This window comes from Jaculus jaculus, unplaced genomic scaffold (genome assembly GCF_020740685.1).
Source record: "Jaculus jaculus isolate mJacJac1 unplaced genomic scaffold, mJacJac1.mat.Y.cur mat_scaffold_36_1_2353498_arrow_ctg1, whole genome shotgun sequence".
In the NCBI taxonomy this organism is placed as follows: domain Eukaryota; kingdom Metazoa; phylum Chordata; class Mammalia; order Rodentia; family Dipodidae; genus Jaculus; species Jaculus jaculus.
Genome location: NW_025423492.1, coordinates 274493 through 297964, shown reverse-complemented (window position 1 = coordinate 297964; position 23472 = coordinate 274493). Strand labels below are relative to the sequence as shown.

Here is a 23472-nt window from a genome sequence, read left to right as displayed (position 1 = left end):
AAGACAATACAATGCCACCAAAAATTATAAACTACATCAGAATTGAACCAATGAGACTGTTTTAGAAGAAATGCCTGACAAAGAATTCAAAAACTTTATTTTATCTATACTCAAAAAATCAAAGGAGAAATCAAAGGAAACAAAGAACAAAACAAAGGAATTAAAAAAGAAAATAAACTCCAGAAGGAATCCCAGGAGAACACAGGAAACCAGCTTAATAAAATAATGAGGTAATTACAAGACTTGAGTAAGTATATAGAATACTGAAGAAAAACCAGGCACAAATGCTAGCACTGAAAAACACATTAAACCAAATAAAAACCTCTGTGGAAAGTCTCAACAGTAGAGTGCATGAAGGAGAGAACAGAATATCTAAACTAGAAGATCAGGTAACAGACCTAATATAGTCAGAGAGAAAGACAAACTAATAGGAAGGTACAGTATGAATTTCAATATATTCATGACACTAAAAACTATCAAACCTAAGAATTAAGGGTATCGTAGAAGGAGAAGAATTTCACTCCAAATGCATAGTAGGTGTTTTCAAGAAAATCATAGAAGAAAATTTTCCTCAAATTGGGAAAGAGATGCCAATGCAGATACAGGAAGCTTTTGGAAGACAAAAGAGATAAAACCTGGAAAGAATCTCTCCTTGCCATATTATAATAATTAAATTAAATTAATTAAATAATTAAATAATTAAAATACTAAGCACAGAAACCAAAGAAAATACATTGAAAGTAGTTAGAGAGAAAAAGAAAGTAACCTATAAAGGCAAGCCCATCAGGATGACAGCATAGTAATCAACTCAAACTTTGAAAGCCAGAAGTGCTTAGAATGATGTATTCCAAGTTCTGAAAGATAACACCTGTCAGCCAAGATTACATTGTCCTTCCAAGGTACCTATCCAGTTTGAAGGGGAAATAAGGATATTCCACAACAAGTTAGTCAGCCCTATAGAAAGTACTTGAAGGAATCCTTTATGCTGAAGAGAAAGTAAAACACACACATGAGGAAACAGGTAACAAATAAACAATACTCAAAAAAGTAGCTACAAAAGAGACTAAATCAAAAAAAAGTAAGCACTAAAAAACGAGAAGAATGGTGAGAGTAAACACATAACTTTCAGTAATAACACTTATTGCCACTGTCACAATGTCCCAACCAAAAGCTACAGGCTTGTAGACTGCATGAAAAGGCAGAATCCTGTTGTTTGTTGCTTCCAGGAAACTCATCTCTTAATAAAAGATAGACAATATCTTTAGGTGAAAGAATGGAAAACAGTATTTCAAGAAAATACACCTAGGAAACATCAGTGGTCGCTATTCTAATATCTGACAGGACAGACTTCACATCAACATTAATGAGGAAAGATAAAGAAGGTCACTTTATACTTATTAAAGGAACCCTCCAACAGGAGGACATTACAATCCTAAATTTATATGCACCTAACATGTGAGCTACCAATTTCAACAGACACTTTTAGACTTAAGGTCACAAATAACACCAAACACAGTTGTAGTGGTTGAGTTTAGTAACCCATTTTCATCAATGGACATGTCATCCTGCCAGAAAAAAGTAAAATAAAAAGATTGACAACTGGATTAAATGATGTCATAGGACAAATGGACCTAACAGATATCTACAGAACAATCGATGCAAATGCTGCAGGATATACATTTCTTCTCAGCAGCACATGGAACATTCTCCCTAGTAGACCATTTACTAGGACACAAAGCAAATCTTAACAAATACAGGAAAGTTGAAATAATCTCTTGTACTCTATCTTACCATAATGGGATTAAACTACAAAATATCAACAACACCAACAACAAAAAACTTAAAAGCTCCATAGCATACAGAAATTCATGGAGACTAAACACTGTTGGCCTGGGAATGAAGGTTTCTATGGCTACTCTGCCCAGCTGGAGGGGAAAAACTGGATACTCTGGCGACTGTCAGTCACTGGTTAGGATTTAACTTGAACTGCAGAAATTTGATCTTTCCTTTATAGTGGTTGAGTTTGCATTATTCTAGTCTCTCCTTGCTATACCTTATAACAGTTGAAAATTTTTACTCTGTGCCTTTATTAGTTGAATGCATGTAACTTGTTTGATTTTAGAAGACACATACCTAAGAATTAATCTTAACTTTTAGAGGAGACTTGGACATTTTGAACTATTTTAAGTTGTGTGGGGACCTTTGAAACTTGACTGAATACCATTTGCAATATGTGATGATTTTGAATCTATTGGGGGTCAGGGGCTGAATGTGGTAAATTGAGTAGGTGGCCCACAATATATTCATTAATTTATTAGTTTGTAGTTTGGATATGCAGACATCTGGCTGAAGGAGGTTTCACTGGGCATTCCAGCCCTAAGGTGTGGTGATGGGTTTGAAATTACTTTTTTTAAAATTTTTTAATTTTTATTAACATTTTCCATGATTATAAAATATATCCCATGGTAATTCCCTCCCTCCCCACCCCCACACTTTCCCATTTGAAATTCCATTCTCCATCATATTACCTCCCCATTACAATCATTGTAATTACATATATACAATATCAACCTAAGGAGGTTTCACTGGGCATTCCAACCCTAAGGTGTGGTGATGGGTTTGAAATTTCAATTTAAAGGTATGTAAAGTGTGCCTAGCTGGATTTTCTGAAGTATGCTATGTGCTGTGCTTGGGACCTGTTTCTTCTTTCTCTCTGCGTGGACCTGTGAAATCAGGCCAGTTTCTTCTGCCATTATGGAACACGTGCTGAATCTGTAAGCTTCAATAAATATCTGTTCTTCCCTAATGGTGCCTAGTCTGGAAGTTTATGTAAGTGAATCTGAAGCTGTCTGCTACATCATATATCCTAAGGGCCCTTCTCACTACCTTAGAGATACTTACACAACAATGTTTATTGCTGCTGTATTCACAAGAGCTAGGAAATGGAACCAGCCTAGATGTCCCTCAACAGATGAATGGATAATAAAGATGTGGTACATTTACACAATAGAGTTCTACTCATTGGCAAAGAACAATGAATTTATAAATTTTCAGGGAAATTGATGGATATGGAAAGGACTAGTCTAATTGAGGTAACCCAGACACAGAAAGCCAAAAGTCACATATTTTCTTTCATATATGGATCCTAGTAAATAATGCTAAGATTTGTGTGTGAGTTGAAGTACAAATCAGTAGCAGGGGCTATTAGCTAGAAAAGGGCTATAAGGGAGTGAGGGGAAGGTTGGATCAATTGGAGATGAATACAAATTGAGGTAAGCAATAGTAATATGCATATAAAATGAGAATGAGACCAACAGAGAAAAACTCAGGAGGGAGGAGTATTTGGATGGTAGAATATGGGAGAAGCAGAATATTTAGCAGCTGGGCTTGTAAAGGTAGGGGGTAGCAAATGTGGGGATGTGATTATACAAAAGTTCATAAAACCTTCAGTTTGGCTAGAATTCCACAAGAAAGGGGAGGAGATACAATCTGGACAGTAGGTGGCAAAAGCTTAACCTTAAGAGCATAGATTCTGGGCCAATAAATCTGATCCCAGAATAAGGTTGGCACCTATAGTGAGCAGTTGGCCAGGGAGATACATGAGGTCCCCAAAACAATGTAGGTAATTACAAAAATACTGCATTATATGCCAAAGCTGAACGGTAAGATTTTACTGCTGAAGACACCACAGGCTTGGCCATAACACATCAGAATATCATGTTGGAACTGAAAGGGAAACTAGCTCCCTCCTGTGTTGGGAGCCATTCTGGCTGGACTTGTATCCATAGCTCTTGGCTTCTGGCAGCAAGGCATTAGCAAAACTATAGCAGCCTACCTGTAAGCAAGATTAGTATCTTCAGCCATTTGGCTGGTCCTTTGTACTGAGAAATGATTGAAATGCAAAAACTCTGTAACAGGAAGGTTTTTTGATAGGAACTTGTAAAGCTCATAAAAATCTTTGTCCATGGAAAAACTGTTTGTAAAAAAGATATAAAAAGGAATGCTGTGAAATAAACCATGTCTTCAGTCCTGGCTTCAGCTCTGGACTGGGGTCCATGCTTTCACTCTTTCTTCTGTCTTTCCTTAATCCTCACTCCCCATCAGGCTCGAACCCTTTCAGCCGGCAGGCTCTGGCACTCCTGGCTAGCCCTCATAGTGCTAGAAAGCCCTGTGTGATTACTGGAGTACAATGGACACCAACACCATGAATAAGCTGAAGATCCTCCACAAAGTTAATCAGCAGGTCAAGAAGCACACAGTTTCACTATATTGGCATGCGGCCTCTGGAGGTAAGCAACTGATCTCTGGTTAGAAATGAGGTATTCTCTGGGGGGGGGGGGGGGTGAGACCTCATGTCTGGTACTGGAAACCATGTCAGAATGCCATGAACTGGAAAAATCAGTCTTCAGAAAGAAGCCTTTATTGCTGTGGATATGAATGGTGGGCTTACAGAGAGATTTTATTAAATCTCTCACAAAACTTTGCATACCCATTTTAACCCAAGATGCTTTCACTCTTGTTTGAAGAATTTCATTTATTTTCCAGATGCCAGGGAAAATGGAGGAGAACTAATATTCTAAAATAATTAGTCAAAGTTGAGGGTGGCTCAGTGGTTTATATTTTTGTCTTCAAAGCTTTGTTTTGGTTCCTCAGTATCCATATAATGCCTGATATGCAAAATGGTGCCAGATTATGGAGTTTCTTTGGATCACCAGTAGACCCTGGAATACCCATATTCCCTTTCTGTCAGTCCCTCTGTGTGTTTCTTTCATCAAATACATATTTTTACTCCAATGAATCTATTGAAAAATTAGACAGGAACACAACTAAGAGTTCCCAAAGAAAGTGATACAAATGGCAAACAAACATGTTGATAAGTTTTCAACAGTCTTAGCAATCAGGAAAATAAATATAAATTAAAACTACTTTGAGATTCAATTTTACTGTGGTCAGAATGGTAACTTCCAAAGATCAAATGGTATCAAATGATGCCAAGTGTGTGAGGAAAGAGGAACCCTCATTCACTATTGGTGGGAGTGCAAACTTGTATACCCATAATGGAAATCACTTTGGAGGTCTCTCAAATATCTAAATAGAAATCTGTAATTTGATCTAGCTATTCCATTCCTGGGAATGTATCCTAATGACTCTTCACTTTAGAGATACTTTCACAGTCTAGTTTTAGCTCTTCTTTTCACAATCAGGGCATGGAATCAGCCCATATGTAAATCAGCTAATGAATGGATAATGAAGATATGATACATGTACATATTGGAATTGTACTCAGCATTAAGAAAAAATGAACTAATGAGTTTCTGGAGAGGTTAAGAGATGACTCAGAGGTGAAAGGCATTTGGTTGCTAGGTCTGATGGAATGTGATTGATTCTATAGTACATAGGTCAAACCAGATGTGTCTATGTGTCTGACTTTTTTTTTTTTTTTGCTGTGGCAAGAAACCATGATCTACTCATAAACCCATAGTAGTCTATCTTCTCTCTCTCTCTCTCTCTCTATCTATCTATCTATCTATCTATCTATCTATCTATCTAATCTATCATCTATCATTTATCTATATCCAAATAAGTACATAAATTTTTTTTCAAAAAGAAATTTGCTTGAAAATGTATGGACTTTGAAAATATTACACTAAGACAGATTGCACAGCACAAGGTCAGATATACAAAGGATGCATGTTCTCTCTCATATGCAGACCCTAAAATGGAATAGTTTGATTTGTTTATAAATAGTTTCAAGCATCAGTAGTATTAGTAAGGAAACTAGACTGAGGACTGGAATGAGGGGAACTACGGTGGTATGAGAGGAGGGGAGAGTTGGCAGTCAAATGCAAGTTCAGATTACAGCAGTGGAACGGTCCTGGGGAGAGGATGGGTTCAGTGATGGTTAGAGAAGCAATATGAACCCAACTGTGTCATGAAGCAGTATGATAGAATTTTTCCTCTTGATTACATAATTAAAAGGCAAAACTGGGGCCTGGAGTGATGGCTTAGTGGCTAACGTGCTTGCCTGCTAGCTGAAGGATCCCGGTTCAATTCACCAGAATCCACATAATATAAGCCAGATGCTGCTTCTCTCTCCCCCTCCCTGATCCTTTCTCTCTTTCTCGCTCACATAAATAATAAAATTTATTTTGAAAAAAAGGTAAAACTTTTTCTTTTAAATATTTTATTTTTTTATTTATTTGAAAAAGAAAGAGAGAGAGAGAGAGAGAGAGAGAGAGAGAGAGAGAGAGAGAGAGAGAGAGGGAAAGAACTTCTTCCAAAGGGAACTATTCTTCTTCCTCCTAATCATACCTATGAAATCTTGATTCCTGGCATGCTAGAGGAGAGATTTGAAATGAGACACAGGGGCCAGACATCTGAAGCACCTGACAGTTTCCTGTAGGAAAGCTTGTATTTTTATAGCCCAGGGTAATTATCAAACACATCTTGAGAAAAAAAAAAAAACTGTTTTGCACAGATGTAAGTTCCAAGGAAAATGAATTCACACTGCTCAAGGGCAAGGACTGAATTGAAACAAATGTTATCTTATAATAAGCAGGAAACGGGGCAACATGAACACACATACACCATGACTCAAGAACTTGACCATTACGTTCTGAACCCTTTGTTCTGGGAACTGTAATTTAGGAGAGACTTTCTCATCCGTATGGTCATTAAGTCCTTTGGTATGGTGGATGTGTTCCAACACACACCCTCACTGTATCTCTGAATATTCTTTGAACACTCAACTACAACCTTGTAGACATTCTCATAGACATTTGCTCTATCCAGAATACTGTAGCAGGTTTCCTTGAGACAATCTGAAGAATGAATCAGATGCATTTCAAGTTATCAAGACTGATAAGAGCAAAATTCACAATACAATGCCAGTGCTTTTTTCCAAGTGTATTTAAAAATTTGAGATGTAAAAAAAAAATGATTATTCTTGCTACTGAATACAATCTCCAGAAACATATGCCACTTTGTGAAATTGGATTTTAATTGGTGTTGATAAATCGAACCTGGCCTGAAGGCTCTACAAGCAAGTTGATAATGTTACAGAACAAAAAAGACTTGTACACCTTAACAAATACCTTACCATTTTTTAAAAACATTTAATGATTACAATAGTGTAAGGGTTTCCTACAGGACATACTTTAATACATATGAGGTAAAATTTAAAAATCAATTGGTTGGACAATATGTTTTTATCTTCATCCTCTTTAGAGAAATTTTACTGGGTTTTAATAAAATGATGTAGCACTTGGGGAAAAAGATGCAACCTAGCAACCCTGCACTGGAGGCCAAGATAGAAAAGACCTCCACTGTTACTATGGCCTTCCCCTTGGTGCTATGGTAGACAGGGAGGAAGGTGACCCTGCAGAACACCAGCATGCTGAAGGTCAGGAACTTGGCTTCATTAAATGTATCAGGCAGATTTCTGGCCAGGAAAGCCACGGTGAAGCTCCCTATAGCCAGAGATCCCAGGTAGCCCAGGACACAGTAGAAGGCAGTATCTGAGCCTTTTTTGCACACAATGATGATGTGGCCATGTTCTGAGTGTGCATCTGAGTCAACAAAGGGAGGGGATTTTCCCATCCAGATTCCACAGAGAACAAGTTGGATCAAGGTACAGATGGGAATGATGAAGTTAGCTACACCTGATACTAGGAGTAGTGACCTTGATACCTGATACCTGGAGTAGTGACCTTGAAGGCCAGAACCACAGTAATTGTTTTGGCCAAAACAGTGGATACAGCCACAGTGAACAGAATTGCAAACGTGATCTGCTACAGGATACAACTGGTGGTGTTGGGATGTCCAATGAAGAGTAATGGACAGAGAAAACAGAACATGAGGGAGATGAGTAGTACATAGCTGTTTGTTCAATTATTGGCTTTCACAAGCGGTGTGTCTTGGTACTTCACAAAAACCCCAAGAACAAGAGCAGTGAGTGCAGAGAAGCACAAGGCCATGCAAGCCAGAGCCATCCCCAACGGGTTTTCAAAAGCCAAAAACGTCACTGCTTTTTGGAGACAGTGGTTTTTCTCTCTGCTGGCATATTGATTGATTGGACACTTCACACATTGTTCCATATCTGGCACACAACACAAGGTATCATCAGGATAGTGGCAGTGTTTCCTTCTTAGGCACAGCACACTGCAAACAAGTGTCTCAGAGGTGAACAATACTTGTATTCCTTGTTACCACTGACAATTAAAATAGTTTGCTTTATAGCCATGCTTGCAATGAATAAAGAGTATCATATTCTGGTAAGATTAAACAAAGCTTTAAAAATTTTATTTATTTGTTCATAAGCAGAGGAAGACTGACCAGTATCACTGAAAACAAATACCAGATACACGTACCACTTTGTCCAGCTGGCTTTCTGTGTATATAAGGAAATTGAGCTGAGGTGGTTAGAGTTTGCACACCTGTGCCTTAACTGCTGAGCCATCTCAGTCTAACAAACCTGTATTTTATTCAGTTAGCTAAATTTACAAATTCTCCTGATCCTTTTATTTTCTGAAAAGAATAAAATAATTTTGTTGCAGTGTACTAGAAATATATGATAACATTGCTTACATGAGGTATTTCTTACAATTTCTACTACAGGTGAGATGGCTTAGCAATTAAGACACTTGCCTGCAAAGCCTAAGGATGCATGCTTGACTCAACATATCCATCATACGTCAGACACATAAGGTGACGCATGAGTAAGTTGCACATGTGCACAAGGTGACACATATGTCTGGAATTCGACTGCTGTGGCTAGAGTCCTTTACACCCCAATTCTATGTTTCTCTCTCCCTCTCTCTCACTCACTCATACTCTCTTTCATTAAAAACAAAACCCTCTGTTTGGCTTACCTCAAAAACAGATAAAATATTTTAAAAAAATTATCTCAGCATTCTATAAACAGTACAGTCCAAGAGCAGAGTGGTACATGATTCTATGTCTATTAAAAAAATTAGAGAACACCCATAAATTTAGACAATAAGATGTGATTGTTTCCTCACCCTACAGTACTTTGTCTTATGAAGTTGGTCTGTCTGCATCTGGTGATGCCCTATGGTTTTGTACTCAGATGTCAGTAGGTACATATAATTGTTTCAAAACATATTTTTTAAAAATATGAATGAAATTGGAGACCCCTAGATATAATTAACTCTAATATCACCATTGCTCAAATCCATCTCCTTGGAGTAGGTATTCATGTACTAATTGTTTTTAACCTCAGTGTAATGTTTATTGAGACAAGTGCCCAAGCCAATTGTAATGTGAACGTCAGAGCACCCATTGCAGTCTCTAGCAACCAATTACTCTTTTAGACAATCTTGGATTATCCTCTGGTGGGGTAGAAGTAAAGTTCATCATGTAGCACAAAGCTTGGAATTATCTGTGTCTGGGACCTTTTGCTTTTGTTACCATCAATACAGACTGCTATTCTGGTTTCTACCCTTTCTTCCAGAAGTAACTTTACCTCCACTGCAGGAAGAAGGAAGCATCCTTTTTCCTAGGTTTTCTGGGGTATGGAGTGTACAAGAAGAGAAGGAAAGCTTCCCTTGCTGAGTTAATACCCAGGCCAATTTTTTGCCTGAATAATAATAACAAATGGGAATAACCTTATCCAAAAGTAGCTTCTTGGTTTGTTTTTAGGTGAAGGTAATCATGGGATCAGAGTTCCTTGTTTTTGCTAGAAGCTACGACTAGCAGTTGAGACTTGACTGTACTCACCTTTCTCTTACTACCTTCCTTAACATAAGCTTTAGTAGTTGAAAACTAACTCAAGTTCTTTCAGAAGTTTAGCCTCAAAAACCACTGTTGCTGAGCATGGTGGCTCAAACCTATCATCCCAGCACTTGAGAGACAGAGGCCAGAGGATCATTGCAATTTGGAGGCCAGCCTGGTCTACACAGTGAAGTCTATATATTAGCCAAGGCTTCAGTAACACATTGTTTCAAAAACAAAACAAAGCAAAAAAAAAGGACCAAGCCCTGGGCCTGGGTAGGTGGCTCAGAGGTACCTGCTTGCAAAGCTTGATGAACCAGGGTTCAATTCCCAAGTCACCCATGTAAGCCATACACAAATGGCACAAGTGTCTTGAGGCATGCCCATACACACAATTTCTTCTTCTTTTTTTAGTATTTCAAGGTAAGGTCTTGCTATAGCCTAAGCTAATCTGGAACTCACTATGTCACTCTGTAATCTCAGGGTGGCCTTGAACTCACAGCGATCCTCCTACCTCTGCTTCCCAAATGCTGGGATTAAAGGCGTGCACTACTACACCCAGCACAAATAAAAATTTTAAAATATCTTTTAAAAGTATATTTAAAAAAATAAGCTGGGTGTGATGGTGCATGCCTTTAATCCCAGCACTTGGGAGATAGAGGCAGGAAGATTGCTGTGGGTTCAGAGCCAGCCCAGCACTTCTGAGTGAGTTCTAGGTCAGCCTGGGCTACAGGAAGAACTTTCCTAGAAAAAAAAAAAAATCAAAAGTAACAAAAACATCCTATCAATAGCTTGCTTAGACCATATCTGCTTAATTGGATAGGCATTGCATCTGTGCTTTTCACACCAGATGTTCTCCCAACTCTATGTTTATGGTTTTAATATTTGGCCACTCACTCTCTTCCAACTCCTTCCCCAAAAGTGCTATCATTTTTTTCTTGACTATATCTTAGTTATTAAGTGTAGAAGCTTTCTATAGTGACTGGGAAGTCACTTCTAGTGGCTTTTGGAGGAACTTTTTCTTCTTATATCAATGTTACATCAAAACTGTCATTCAAGTCACCACATTTATTCAGTCTTGTGCTTTACTTTTTTTGGATAGGAGGAAGAAGGGGGAAGAACAGTGTCTCAAGAGTCTCCAAAGTGTATGGAACTTCTTCTTGTACAAGGATTAGATAAAATGGCCAGCCAAATCAGTTGGAAGTTCCCTAAATTCACTTTTAAACTGATAGTTACAATTAAAATGAGAGCGTATAAGCACCTAGCTCATGATAGCTAATGAATGTCCGGTGTCTTCTAGCTGTGTTCCCCACAGGTGAAATCTAGACATCATCATCTTTTTCCTTTCAGAGGATGAAGCTCATTTAGAAAAGTACAGAATTCAAAGTACAGTCATGCACTAATTTCGAGAGGACATACCATTTACTTACTTCTCCAAATTCTTCCTCAACAATCCATAGTCTATGTTTTAGAATTTGGTCAAGAAGTTATTTAGAAAGGATTATGAACAAGAAAACATGCCAACTGTGAAAAGAATTGCCATGGCACATAATAGTGAACTGAGTAGAAAATCTTCAAACATATAATTTGTATTTTCTATCATGGTGTTTTACAATTTTTATTATGATTACATTGAATCATAAATGGGATTAAAAAGAACTATATGGTATATTATAGAGTATTTCCATATACAAAGATTTTTCCATTTATAACTCTAATTTTACTTCTCTTAATCATGTATAATAAATTCATCTACATACATTTTCATGAATTATGTAGGCATGTCATAGTTATTCTGCATTATAGAGCCATACATTCCACTTTATTTGGTACACATAATATGGTCAACATTTACAAATGAAAAACACTTCCCTGTTAATATTGATTATCCATCACCACTAAAGTTTGTATTAAAGTAATTAATTTGAATTATATATTAAAGTTTTATTTGAATGAACACTGTTTTTATATATGAATAATAATATTATTTCAATTCATTTTTATGACGTTATCCAGTCATACCAAAAATTAATGTCAACCTCTTTCCCTTTGCATCATGTATCAATGCCCTTCCCTGTTCACTTTGAATTCTACTACAATGAAAAAGTGCTATGGTTATGAGAGTATGTTGCAGGCACTAATAGATGAAAATATTGAGGTATTAATATTTATATCATTTTTAAAGGTTCTACACTAACATGCTCCCCACATAAATTTTCTTGCCTTCTCACCTGTAAAATAGAGGGCAATGTAAAATAACACCTATTCATCCATTCTGTGTTCAACCTAGTAGGCTTGACATCTCAGAGATATTTCTTTTTATTCTTATTTTAACCTCTGAGCATTTCCCACATCTACTTAAGTGCTTCAATATACATCTGAAACAATGCTCCCAACATTTTAATCAGAATATTTGTGTTTCTTGATAAAGGTTTTAAATGTCTGTGATATGCTATTGTCTAAAGTCTTAAAATTAACTTCTTTCTGAGTTATACCATAGATACTCATAAAAAATTATGCTTACATTGAAAGTATTTCCAAAATTACATGCTTCTAAAGCCAAAAAAGGGGTTGGAGAGATGGCTTACTGGTTAAGGTACTTGCCTGCTAAGACTAAGGACCTATGATTGTCTCTCCAGGACCCATATAAGCCAGAAGCACATGGTGGCACATGCATCTGGAGTTCATTAGCAGTGGATAGAGGCGCTACCACTCACATTATAACTTTCTCTCTCCCTCCCTCTTAAATAAATAAGTAAACAAAATAAATCTTAAAGCCAAAAAATGACATGTCACAGCATTTCACATCCATCATCTACCTATTGGGTACAGAGAAGATAAAGATGTGGAAGATTCCTTCTTATAAACTTCATTTTATGTACAAAAAAGCTTATATGTATGTGTGGAATTCCTTGATAGTGATAATATATTCACTAACTATTGAATATCAGTGAGTGATTTTATCATGGAAGAATTGGTATATACAGTGAATCTAGGAACTAAAAATATGGCTCATGGTGTCAAGTGAATGCTGTTCTATGGTGGCAAGTAGTTATCATTTCAACCAAGTGATTACATTAAGCAAGGAAGGGATACTATCTGTTTCTTCAGGTTCCCTCAAGAGTCCTACAGGTTCCTACTTTAGGTAGAGAAAACAGTGGAAGGTGAGAAAGATTCTTTAAGCCTTCAACTTACCAGTTTTGTTAGAAATCTCATTTTCTGGGCAGGGGAAACAATTAAAACAACAGGCTGCTTTTCCCTCCTGTCGGAACTTCCTGAAACCAAGCCCACAAGTCTCACTGCACACAGAGGAGGGAATCTGAGGAAAACCAGGACTATAGTTGTCAAAGTTAGCCATGTTATATACCCCATTCATAAGTACATGTTGAAACACTCACAATTATTAAAATTTTTATGCACATCTACAATAAAATTGAAATGCTACCCTCCATTTAATACATTATATCTTGTCATACCTATGAAAATTTTGATGAAATAACTTGTCATTTCCATATTTTTTTTCAAAAGATAGAAAGAAAATCTAGAACACTGGAAAGAGAATCCTGAACAACATGTGGTACTTGATCAAATTGTGATGGACACATAAGTCCCCACATGATTTTATTTATTTATGTCTATAGTAAAGCATTACAGTTAGGTAAACATACCTGCCTACTCCCCATGGCCCACCCTATTGCCTCTTCAGACAAATACAATTGTTGACCAAGGGAACCATGTGAAGAAAACTGTCCTATTTTCACCTTTATTCCAAGACCATGAGGAAAATTTGAAATGTGTGAAATATCATAGTCTGCATCACATTTTGTTTTCTCATTAAAAGTGACTAGGTCTCCAACAGGGCTAATAAATTGCATGTTCTTCAGAGTGTGATAAAACTAAAAGAAATGTATCATTTTCCAATTAAGTGCATACACAAGTAGACGTAATGTTTGATAGGAGTAATGCAAAACATTACTGCATGTACCCAATACTTTGAAGTAAATCAATTTCCAGCTATAAATTTAATATTACTACATTTTTATCAGTTTCTTTTTTGAGAAACTGATAAAAATATTCACCAAATTATTAGGTAAGGCTATTGAAATAAGCCTTAAAGCCCATTATATTTATAGAAATCCACAGAACATTAACTAAAGCCTTAAGGTCTTCAATATTAACAGTGATACAGAATTACTTTAAAAACTCATGATGCCTCTCAATAACACCAATCAGGATACTTTGGAATGGGGAAGCAAGCTCATATCTAGATTTCAAGATTAGAAAAATAACTAGGATCACATATCAAATACTTAAAACAGTTGAGCATGCTATCTGGATCATATGCCACATAAAAAATGGATCACTCAAAACTAATGTCATTAAATTCAGTGTCTTCATCATGTATACACAGTGATGATTTGTCACGGTTCTCTGCTTGACTGGAGTTAAAATTACCATGGACACAAATCTGTGGACATGTCACTAAGGAATTTTTAGGGTAGGTAACTAAACATGGAATGATTCTTCTGAATGCAAGTGGCACTATTTCATGGGAGAAGGATTTGTAATCAGGGAAAGCTAGATGACCACATATATTCATCACCCTTGCTTTCAAAGGGTAGGTGCCTGACTGGAAATATGGCTTAGCAGTTAAGGCATTTGTCTGCAAAGCCAAAAGACTAGTTTAATTCCCCGGGACCAATGTAAGTCAGATGCACAAGGTGGGACATGAGTCTGGGGTTTGTTTTCAGTGGCTGGAGGCCCTGGCATGCGCATTCTCTCAATCTCTCTCTCTGTCTCTCTCCTCTCTCCCTCCTTCTCTCTTTTTCCCTATCAAATAAATAATTAATTAAATTTTAAAAATCAGAAAACAAAATGTAGATGCCATAGACATAGTTTCTTCCATGCCCCTGCTTCCATGTCACCATCATGATGGACTATAGCCTTGAACTCTGAGGTAGAATGTAACCATTCTCAACTAAGTTATTTTGATCAAGTATTTTCCCTGAAAAAAGTAACTAATAAACTCAGTTTAGATTTACTTCCTAGGCAATTAGACAAAGTAGACACATCCACAATTGAGAGCATTCCCAGCAACTTGGTTTAAACATGTATGGAACTACTGAGAAGGTAACAATGATGACAGTACATACCTTTGGGCAGTTATCTTCGTGGAGTTCTCTCAATGGCTGACTATCTACCTGTTGATAATACATTTCATGGTAAGCATATGCGGAAGCGTACACAGCATTGTATAGGTTATAACTCTCATCATCCATGGCTGTATCAAATCGTTGACTTGCATACCATTCTAATGAGGTGTTGGGTGAACACTTACTCTGTGTTATACATGTAGATTCAACATCCAAGCAATTAAAGTACATCCATTCTGATTTTATCACAGAAATGTCTATTGGATATTGAGAAATGTTCATTGTCTGCATATTGTTTTTTAAATTGTAAATTTCAGGATGATGATGGGAAAATGTGAAAGCACCATGGAATGAGTCAAGAATGAAGTCTCAGCCGGGCGTGGTGGCGCACGCCTTTAATCCCAGCACTCGGGAGGCAGAGGTAGGAGGATTGCCATGAGTTCAAGGCCACCCTGAGATGACAGTTAATTAAAGGTCAGCCTGGACCAGAGTGAGACCCTACCTCGAAAAACCAAAAAAAAAAAAAAAAAAAAGAATGAAGTCTCTCCCTGTATTTGTGATGACATCCCATTGTGAGGTGGTGACCCAGATCCTACGGATGCCTAAATATGTCCAGCTTCTAAAGCTCACTTCCAATGTAGAATTCATTTCACCATAAATGGTCACAACATTTGCCAATGATATCACAATTTGTTTATAATATTTCTCAGCCCTTGTATTGTATAACTTCATGTTTAGTGGGATCACATTCAAAAAAGCTAAACAGAGTTCATTTCCTTGCATCTTTTCTCTGAAGTCTGAGAGAAACTGAATACCTTGGTCATCATCAGAGATGACCAACCCCATCCAGGTCCAGTTGAAATGAAGCATTAAGGAGACTATGGCAAAAGACAGTCTTGTTTCCTTGGGGGCAATCTGATACAGATAAGGATACTGATTATGGTCACTCAGAATAGGATGAAATGGGCCATAGTGAATCTAAAGGACAGAGAACATACAAATCAACATGAGGAAGAGCACTGGAAGAAACTTCAATCTAAGATCTGAATTGTGTTAATCACCACTTGGGAAGAATGTTGGCAAGGATGATTGCTCACACCATTATTAACTATATTTCACTATGCCTAAGACTCTGGAAAAGTAATGAACCACTTAATGGTTGTAGGAAATACCTTTGCATGTTTCTACAGTTCCTCTAATAATTTTTTTTTAAGTTAAGTGCTAATACCCCACCAAATCACTGATTTTTATCTCTGTGAACTGTATCTGACAATACATGGATAAACCAAGTATCTACTGGAAATATCCATAAGCACATGAGAATGGTAAAAAACGAAACAGGATTTCTACTCTGCATATCACAAAATCTCACCTGCCCATAATTAAAGGTTGACAACAATGTCCCAATTTTGACACTTGTTGCCCATGATGGTCCTGTGAATAGTAGTAAGTCACATTCATTTTTTTCACAGCTAAAATTAGGAACAATACCGGAACTTAGAAAAGAGATAATAGTCCATGAATCATCACACTTGGAAGGACTGAGGTAAAAATTAATAGACTTGTTGGGTATAAGTTTTGGATTTCTGTTGATCTCCTCAGTGACAAAAATCATTGTCAGAATATATTGATATTTCTTGACTGGCACACTGAAAAGAAATACAGTAATCATTATGGATGAGGCTTCAAAACAATTAGAGTATACAGCTAATACATGTGATAAATGATTCTTTTGCCTGAAATTCTCATGTAATCATTCACCTTTATGTAAGGATATCATCCTGCATGACATAGGGATCAATTAGGCATTTTGAAATTATTAAATGAAAGGCAATTCATAAAGTTATATATAGGTCATACATGACCTTGAAAATAGACGTATACCAGATAGAAAAAGTTGTTCATATCTTCATGCTGTAATTCTCAATTGTATGAAATGAAAAATAAATCCAGTAGTAATCTTGTTTATGTTAGTTTGGTGTGTCTATGAGGGGTATAGTCATATTCATGTTATTGGAAGACCACACTGTGTGTGTTTGTGTGTGTGTAAGAGGGCACATTCTTGTTTCAGTGTGTACCATATACCTGTGTTGGTTGTTTTTCTATATTATTTTACATGTAATTATTTCTTTTGGTTTTTATTTTTAGGTAGGTTCTGATTCTTCCCCTTTCTGACCTGGAATTCACTATGTACTCTTAGGGTAGCCTCACACTCATGGTGATACTCCTACCTATGCCTCCTGAACGCTGAGGTTAATGGCATGTTCCAACATGCCTGGCTTATATGGAATTATTTTTGTGACTTGGAGTTCACCAATTTGGCTGGTGAAGAAAAGCAATCTCTAGGAACTCTGATTTTTAAACTCATCAGGACATGGGATGACAGATGCACTTCACTGTGTCAAAATTGTAGGTGAGGGCCACGGATTTGAACTCAGGGCCTCATGATTATGCAGAAATTCCTTTAAAAATTTCTATCTTATGGCATTTTGTTATATACCATCCTCCACTGAGTGAGGCAATGCCCTAAGTAATGCTGAATATGCAGTCAATCCTATTTATTTATAGCAAAACTTGGCTCTTATACTTCCTTAAAAGGCATAGGTATCTCTTCTAGTTCTAATGTGAACTCTATTTCATCAGGAATTAGAAGAGTGTCCCATCATTTTTGTAGTTCCACTTGCTTCCTGTGATACGTAACTTCCTTTTTATGACAAAATAGCTGAATAGTATCAGGTTAAATGTAGAAATATTATTGTAGATTATCCTTACAGGTAATATTAAATAGTAGTCAAAATTAATAAGGAAATTACTGACAGGGATAGCATGGCTGTGGTCTCAATTCAGTCCAATAAGGAGGCCCACAGAGCTATATGAAGATTACATACGGGTAACCATCTCTCTCTCTTTTATACAGTAAATGTAAAATGCTTGTCTACAGACAACATATCTTAAACACAACCCACAAACTACCTACACATGGGGAGAAAATCTTTGCCAGTTATTCCACTGACAAGGCCTAACATCTAGAATCTATAAGAAACTCAAAAAAAACTAAACAATAAAAAAATTCACTCAAGCAGTGGGGCAGAGAATTCAACAGGAAACTGTCAAAGGAAGAAATTAAGTGGCTAAACTCATCTATGAATATGTTCAACATTCTTAACCATGGGGTAAATACAAATTAAAACCACTATGAGATACCACTACACTCCCACAAGGATAGAAATAAAAAATAAACTGACAGTAAATTTTGACATTATTCAGGGAAATAGGGTCTATAATTCACTAGTGGTGGGAATTCAAAATTGTACAATCAATATAGAAATCAATATGTAGACTCCAGGAAAGGATGAAAATAGTAACAACTAACCCTGCCATTTCTCTACTGGGCATCCATGCTAAATTCTCAACTCTTTACTCCAGAAACATTTCCTCAACTATGATAGTAGCTGCTCAATTCACAATGGCTAATAACTGGAATCAACCCAGATGCCTTTCACTTGACAAATGGATAATGAAGATGTGGTACATACACACAATCAAATTCTATACAGCCCTAAGGGAAAAAAAAATGATATAATGCAATTGGTAGGAAAATGTTCAGAATTTTAACAGACCATAGTAAGTGAATTCACTCATATATAGAAACTTAAAACTCGCATGGTTCTCACCCCTGGATCCTAAACTGGAAGGGCATGAATTGCTGTCATATCTAACAAGAAATTGGAAAAGCCAGATAAGAGTGATGGAAAGATTTGGGGAAGAGGAATGGGAAGGCACAGGGGCATGGAAATATAATCAATATCAAATCCAAAATGTGTTGGTCCCATAAAATACTTTCTCATCAATATCACACTAAAAGCTATAACCCTGAATAGGAGCATGGAGGGATTATATGATAAATATGGGGCCTGGACAGGATGGGATGAAGCCTTACCCTAAGATGTTTGGCACTGGTGGAAAATCCAAGTACCAGAAATTGTTTACAACCCAGATTGAGCCATTGACTGAAGATACCTATGAGTATTCCCAAACAAGAAAAGTTTCTGTCAAGTCATTTTATTACTCATCTAAAGTGAAAAGTGAGATCCTATTGCTGAAGAAACCACATGCAACCAATGCAGAATATCACAGAAAACTAGAGATCAGGTTGAATCTGGAAGGAAGTCAGCACCCAGATGGTTAATCCATGTTGTGCTCAAAACATGAAATGAGATACTGTACAGCAGCCAACAATGCTGTGAGAAATCAAGAGAGTATGCAATATCCAAGCAACCTTCCTGACCAGAAGTACACACCTAGGTAATAGTGGCAGGAACATTATGTAGGTAACCAATGCCTTTCTAATTAACTAATTGATGCACTCAGTGGAAAAGAAACCATAGCTAGAATGATGAGCCAATTCAGAATTCCATGGAGACCAAGATGATAGACTTCACTGAGAACCATCCACTAGTCTTTTGCGAAAATTAAACTACAGCCATCAAAATCTTTCAAAATTCACAATTCCTATACACTTTAAGCTATCCTGTTCTCACCCTTAAATTGGAGAATCTGTTTTTCTTCTTCAGAAATGAAAAAGAACAAAGGACAACCAAAATATATCAACAGAACAAGGATCACCTACTCTGTGTCAGCAGGTGAACCACCCCTAGCACAGAAGCTAAGGCCCAGATGAAAACACAAAAGAATTGGAGAGATGAGCAAGAATGCTTCCTCCATGAGGAACTTCACAACGTGAGTTAGGGTAAGGGATACAGACACTGATAATACTCTGAATGTGGTAAAGCCAAAATCCAGGACTCTGAGATTCCACACTAAGGTAAACACAAAGCACAGTGAACAAGGCTCTGGGGATATTGAGGAAGAGTGCATAAAAAGAATGCAAGAGCCACATGGCTTGATGATGTATTCTGGAGTATTGCATTCCCCCAAATAACAGATTTTTTAACTCACAACACATTACCAATACTACATGGTGGGTATACCAGTAATCCCAATAGGAAGTCCCTCAGTGCTATATGGACAGGGAGGAGGGGAATGATGGTAAAAAAAAAAAAAAAAAAAAGTTAATGTGTCCATACAAAGTGTCAACTCAATAAAAAGAAAGTAGTAGAAGGGGGGGAAAAAAAAGAAGAAGAAGAAGAAATTTCTGTTTGTAACATGTCAATCCTGCTAGCAAATTGTAGTGGCTACCACTTGCAACATTGGCCACTTTAGGATCTCAGAAGGGTTTAAGTAATCACAAATTTGAGTTTCATCTCCTATTTTACCAGGACTACAAATATTCTACAGTCCTTTCTTAATTGTGTGCTTCACCAATGTGTTACTTGGAATTTTTACAAAACACCTGACTTATTATGTTTCAAATTCTTTCTATTCTTATGTCCAAACCAAACACAGCAAAAGAGGAACACAATGTATAGTTGGCACCTTTCTTATTCCTGTACCCTGTTACAAAAAGAAGAAAATATCATGGAATCTCATGTTTCTATTATCTGAGAGATTTGTATCTATGAGAAAAGTCTGTCCAGAGTTTGACAGACAAAGAAAATTGTTCCCTATCCACAGACATTAGAGATTATGTGCTCATAGGTGAAGTATGAGCATCTACTTGAAATGATACTTTCTCTCTGCCACTTAATATTGAACACCTGTGGTGTTTATTGTCAGGAAAGTAAGATCTAATATGAAGCAAGGTAGAAGTAAATGTGTTCTTCAAAGTATAGCTTTCTACAGAAATAGAAATACTGAAGAAAAACAGGCTGAAATGCTAGCTGTGGAGAACACAGTCAAATATAAAACTCTGTACAAATTCTCACTAGTAGAATGGATAAAGGAGAGAGCAGAATATCTAAACTAGAAGACCAGATGGCAGAGCTAATACAGTCCAATAAAGAGAAAGACAAGCTAATAGGAAGGTATGAATGGAAATGTCAAGATATCCAGGACAGTATGAAGTGATTAAACATAAGAATTCAGGGTATAGAAGGAGAAGAATTTCTTTCCAAAGGCTTAGTAGCACTTTCAACAAAATCGTAGAAGAAAATTTTCCCCAAGTTCGGAAAGAAATGCCAATGCAGATACAGGAAGCTTTCAGAACACAAAACAGACAAAACATGGAAAGAACCTCTCCTCATCATGTTATAAGTAAACTACTAAACATGCAATCCAAAGAAAATATATTGAAAGCTGTTAGAAAAAACAAGTCACCAGAAAAAGGTAATCCCATCTAAATAACATCAGATTACTCAACACAAACATATAAAGCCAGGCGGGTTTGGAATGATGTATCCAAAGTTCTGAAAGATAATAACTGTCAACCAAGATTACTTTATCCCGCAAAGCTATTTATCTAAGTTAATGGATAAATAAGGACAATCCAAAAGAAAAACAGGCAAAAGGAATTTATGAGAACTTAACCAGCTCTACAAAAAATACTTGAAGGAATCCATCACACTGAAGAGAAAGCAAAGCACAGACAGGACGGAACAGGAAAAAGTAAACCATACTCAAATAACAGTTAAAATAAGAGAGTAAAGGGAAACTGGGAAGCACTGCAAAACAAGAAGAATGGTGAGAATAAATACATACCTTTCAATAGTAACTCTTAATATCAATGGCCTCAATGCCCCAACCAAAAGACACAGACTTGCAAACTGGATTAAAAGGAAGGATCCTGCCATTTGTTGCCTCCAGGGAACTCATCTCTCAATAGAAAGATTCACCCTGTCTTAAGGTGAAAGGATGGAAAATGATATTTCAAGCAAATGGGCCCAGGAAACAAGCAGGGGTTGCTGTCTTAATCTCTAACAAGATAGATTTCAAGCCAACATTAGTGAGGAAAGATAAAGAAGGTCACTTTGTACTGATTAAAGGAACACAACAACAGGTGGGCATTACAATCCTAAACATATATGCACCTAACATGGGGCCTCCCAGTTTTATCAAACACTATGAGACTTAAGTCACATATAACACCAATCACAATTGTAGTGGATGATTTCAATTAACTCCACTCTCATCAATTGACAGGTCATTCCCACCAAAAAATAAATAAATAAACAGAAAGAAATGTGGATTAAATGAAGTCATGAAACAAATGGAACTAACAGATATTTACAGAACATTCCAGCCAAATGCCGCAGACTATACATTTTTCTAAGCAGCACATGGAACATTGTCTAAAATAGGCCTTGTATTAGGACAGAAAGCAAACCTGAACAAATACAGGAAAATTGAAATAATCCCTTGTACTCTATCTGATCACAATGGGATTCAACTTCAAATCAGGACCAGGAAAGTCTACAATGAAATCTGAACAAATCAGATACATTTGACTGTGGCAAAATTCTGCTCAGTAAAGTATAAAATAAATTTTGATTCATTCATAAGTGGTATGCTAGGGTGGAAAAGAGCAAGGGATCAAAAAACTGTTAGCGTACCCATATAGAGACTTCTTACACATTATTCATGACTTTCAAGTGGAAAATTAAGTAACCAATCTGACACTTACTGGTCAAGCTGTTTCAATGAATCATATTTCCTCATATGCTTCTTTGATGTCTTAATGTAAAACATACAATCCTTACACATATCTCTGTCACTTTCTGTATTTTGCTTTAGTCTCCAAAAGCAGCCCGTTTCTATCAAACTGCAGAAAAGGACAGAAAGCATTGGAAGAAATACGACAAAAGTGAAACTGATCAGCTTCCCCATGTCCACAAGCCTTCACTCTGAGCTCAGATGTAATGTGCAGCATCAGGAAGATACATATATAACATATGCCTGCTTGTGTGTGTATCCACTCTGAGTACTATTGCTGACTAGAGGGGATATTTATATCCTAATTTCTTTCATTCTTGTCTGTGCCACCCTCCTACGGGAAGCACAGAATATAACCCTGAAGCTCTGCATCTGAGGTCTATATCAAGGTCATAAATACCAGGTGAAAAACATGTTGTGGTGATCATCTCTTGCTTCAGGTGCTATAAGTTCAGGTATATCTAGGCATAAATCCCACTGGGATAATCTCCTAAGCATACTTGTTTTCAGACTAATTTCAACAAGCCATTTGGACGAACAGCACCTGAAATCATGTAAGCAGATTTTCTTGGAGTTTCCAAGTCAACATGTGAGGTGAAAAGGTCAGAAAGGTTTGCTGCTCATACAGCTCATGCAGACATGGCAGCATTGTCTGTTCCATTGTTCAAGCAGTGGAGAGATCTTTACATACCTCACTTTCATCAGCATCACAGCATTTACTGTGAGGTCCATGCACTGCTCATGGCAGTTTCATGCTTGTAATATCCCACACCTCCATGTTTCCCACTGTCTGAGTATACAATAGAGAAAATAATCATGGCAAGTCCAGCAATTCCCAGTCTCTCCCCTATAACAATGCAGACACTCAACTTCATATTTTGTTCTCATACACGACCTTCCACCTTATTCCTCAGGTCCCACAGATTAATAAGCTGTGATGATCCAGATTCTCATTTGTAACATTGTTTTTCTCCATTTTTAATTTTTTCCTAATTACAGGATTCCACACAGAATTTAACTTTATATTTTATGTTCATAC

At 36.9% G+C, this 23472-nt stretch overlaps 1 protein-coding gene across 1 annotated transcript; it reads right to left on the bottom strand.

Annotated features, from left to right (window-relative positions):
* Window positions 1-7185: 7185 nt before the first annotated feature.
* Window positions 7186-23165, bottom strand: LOC123453256 (vomeronasal type-2 receptor 116-like). The gene is given in 9 exon segments (XM_045141306.1): window positions 7186-7692; window positions 7695-8098; window positions 12928-13051; window positions 13401-13628; window positions 14886-15256; window positions 15434-15863; window positions 16258-16534; window positions 22405-22542; window positions 23125-23165. Coding segments are annotated over 9 exon segments (2520 nt in total).
* Between the last annotated feature and the right edge of the window lie 307 nt (window positions 23166-23472).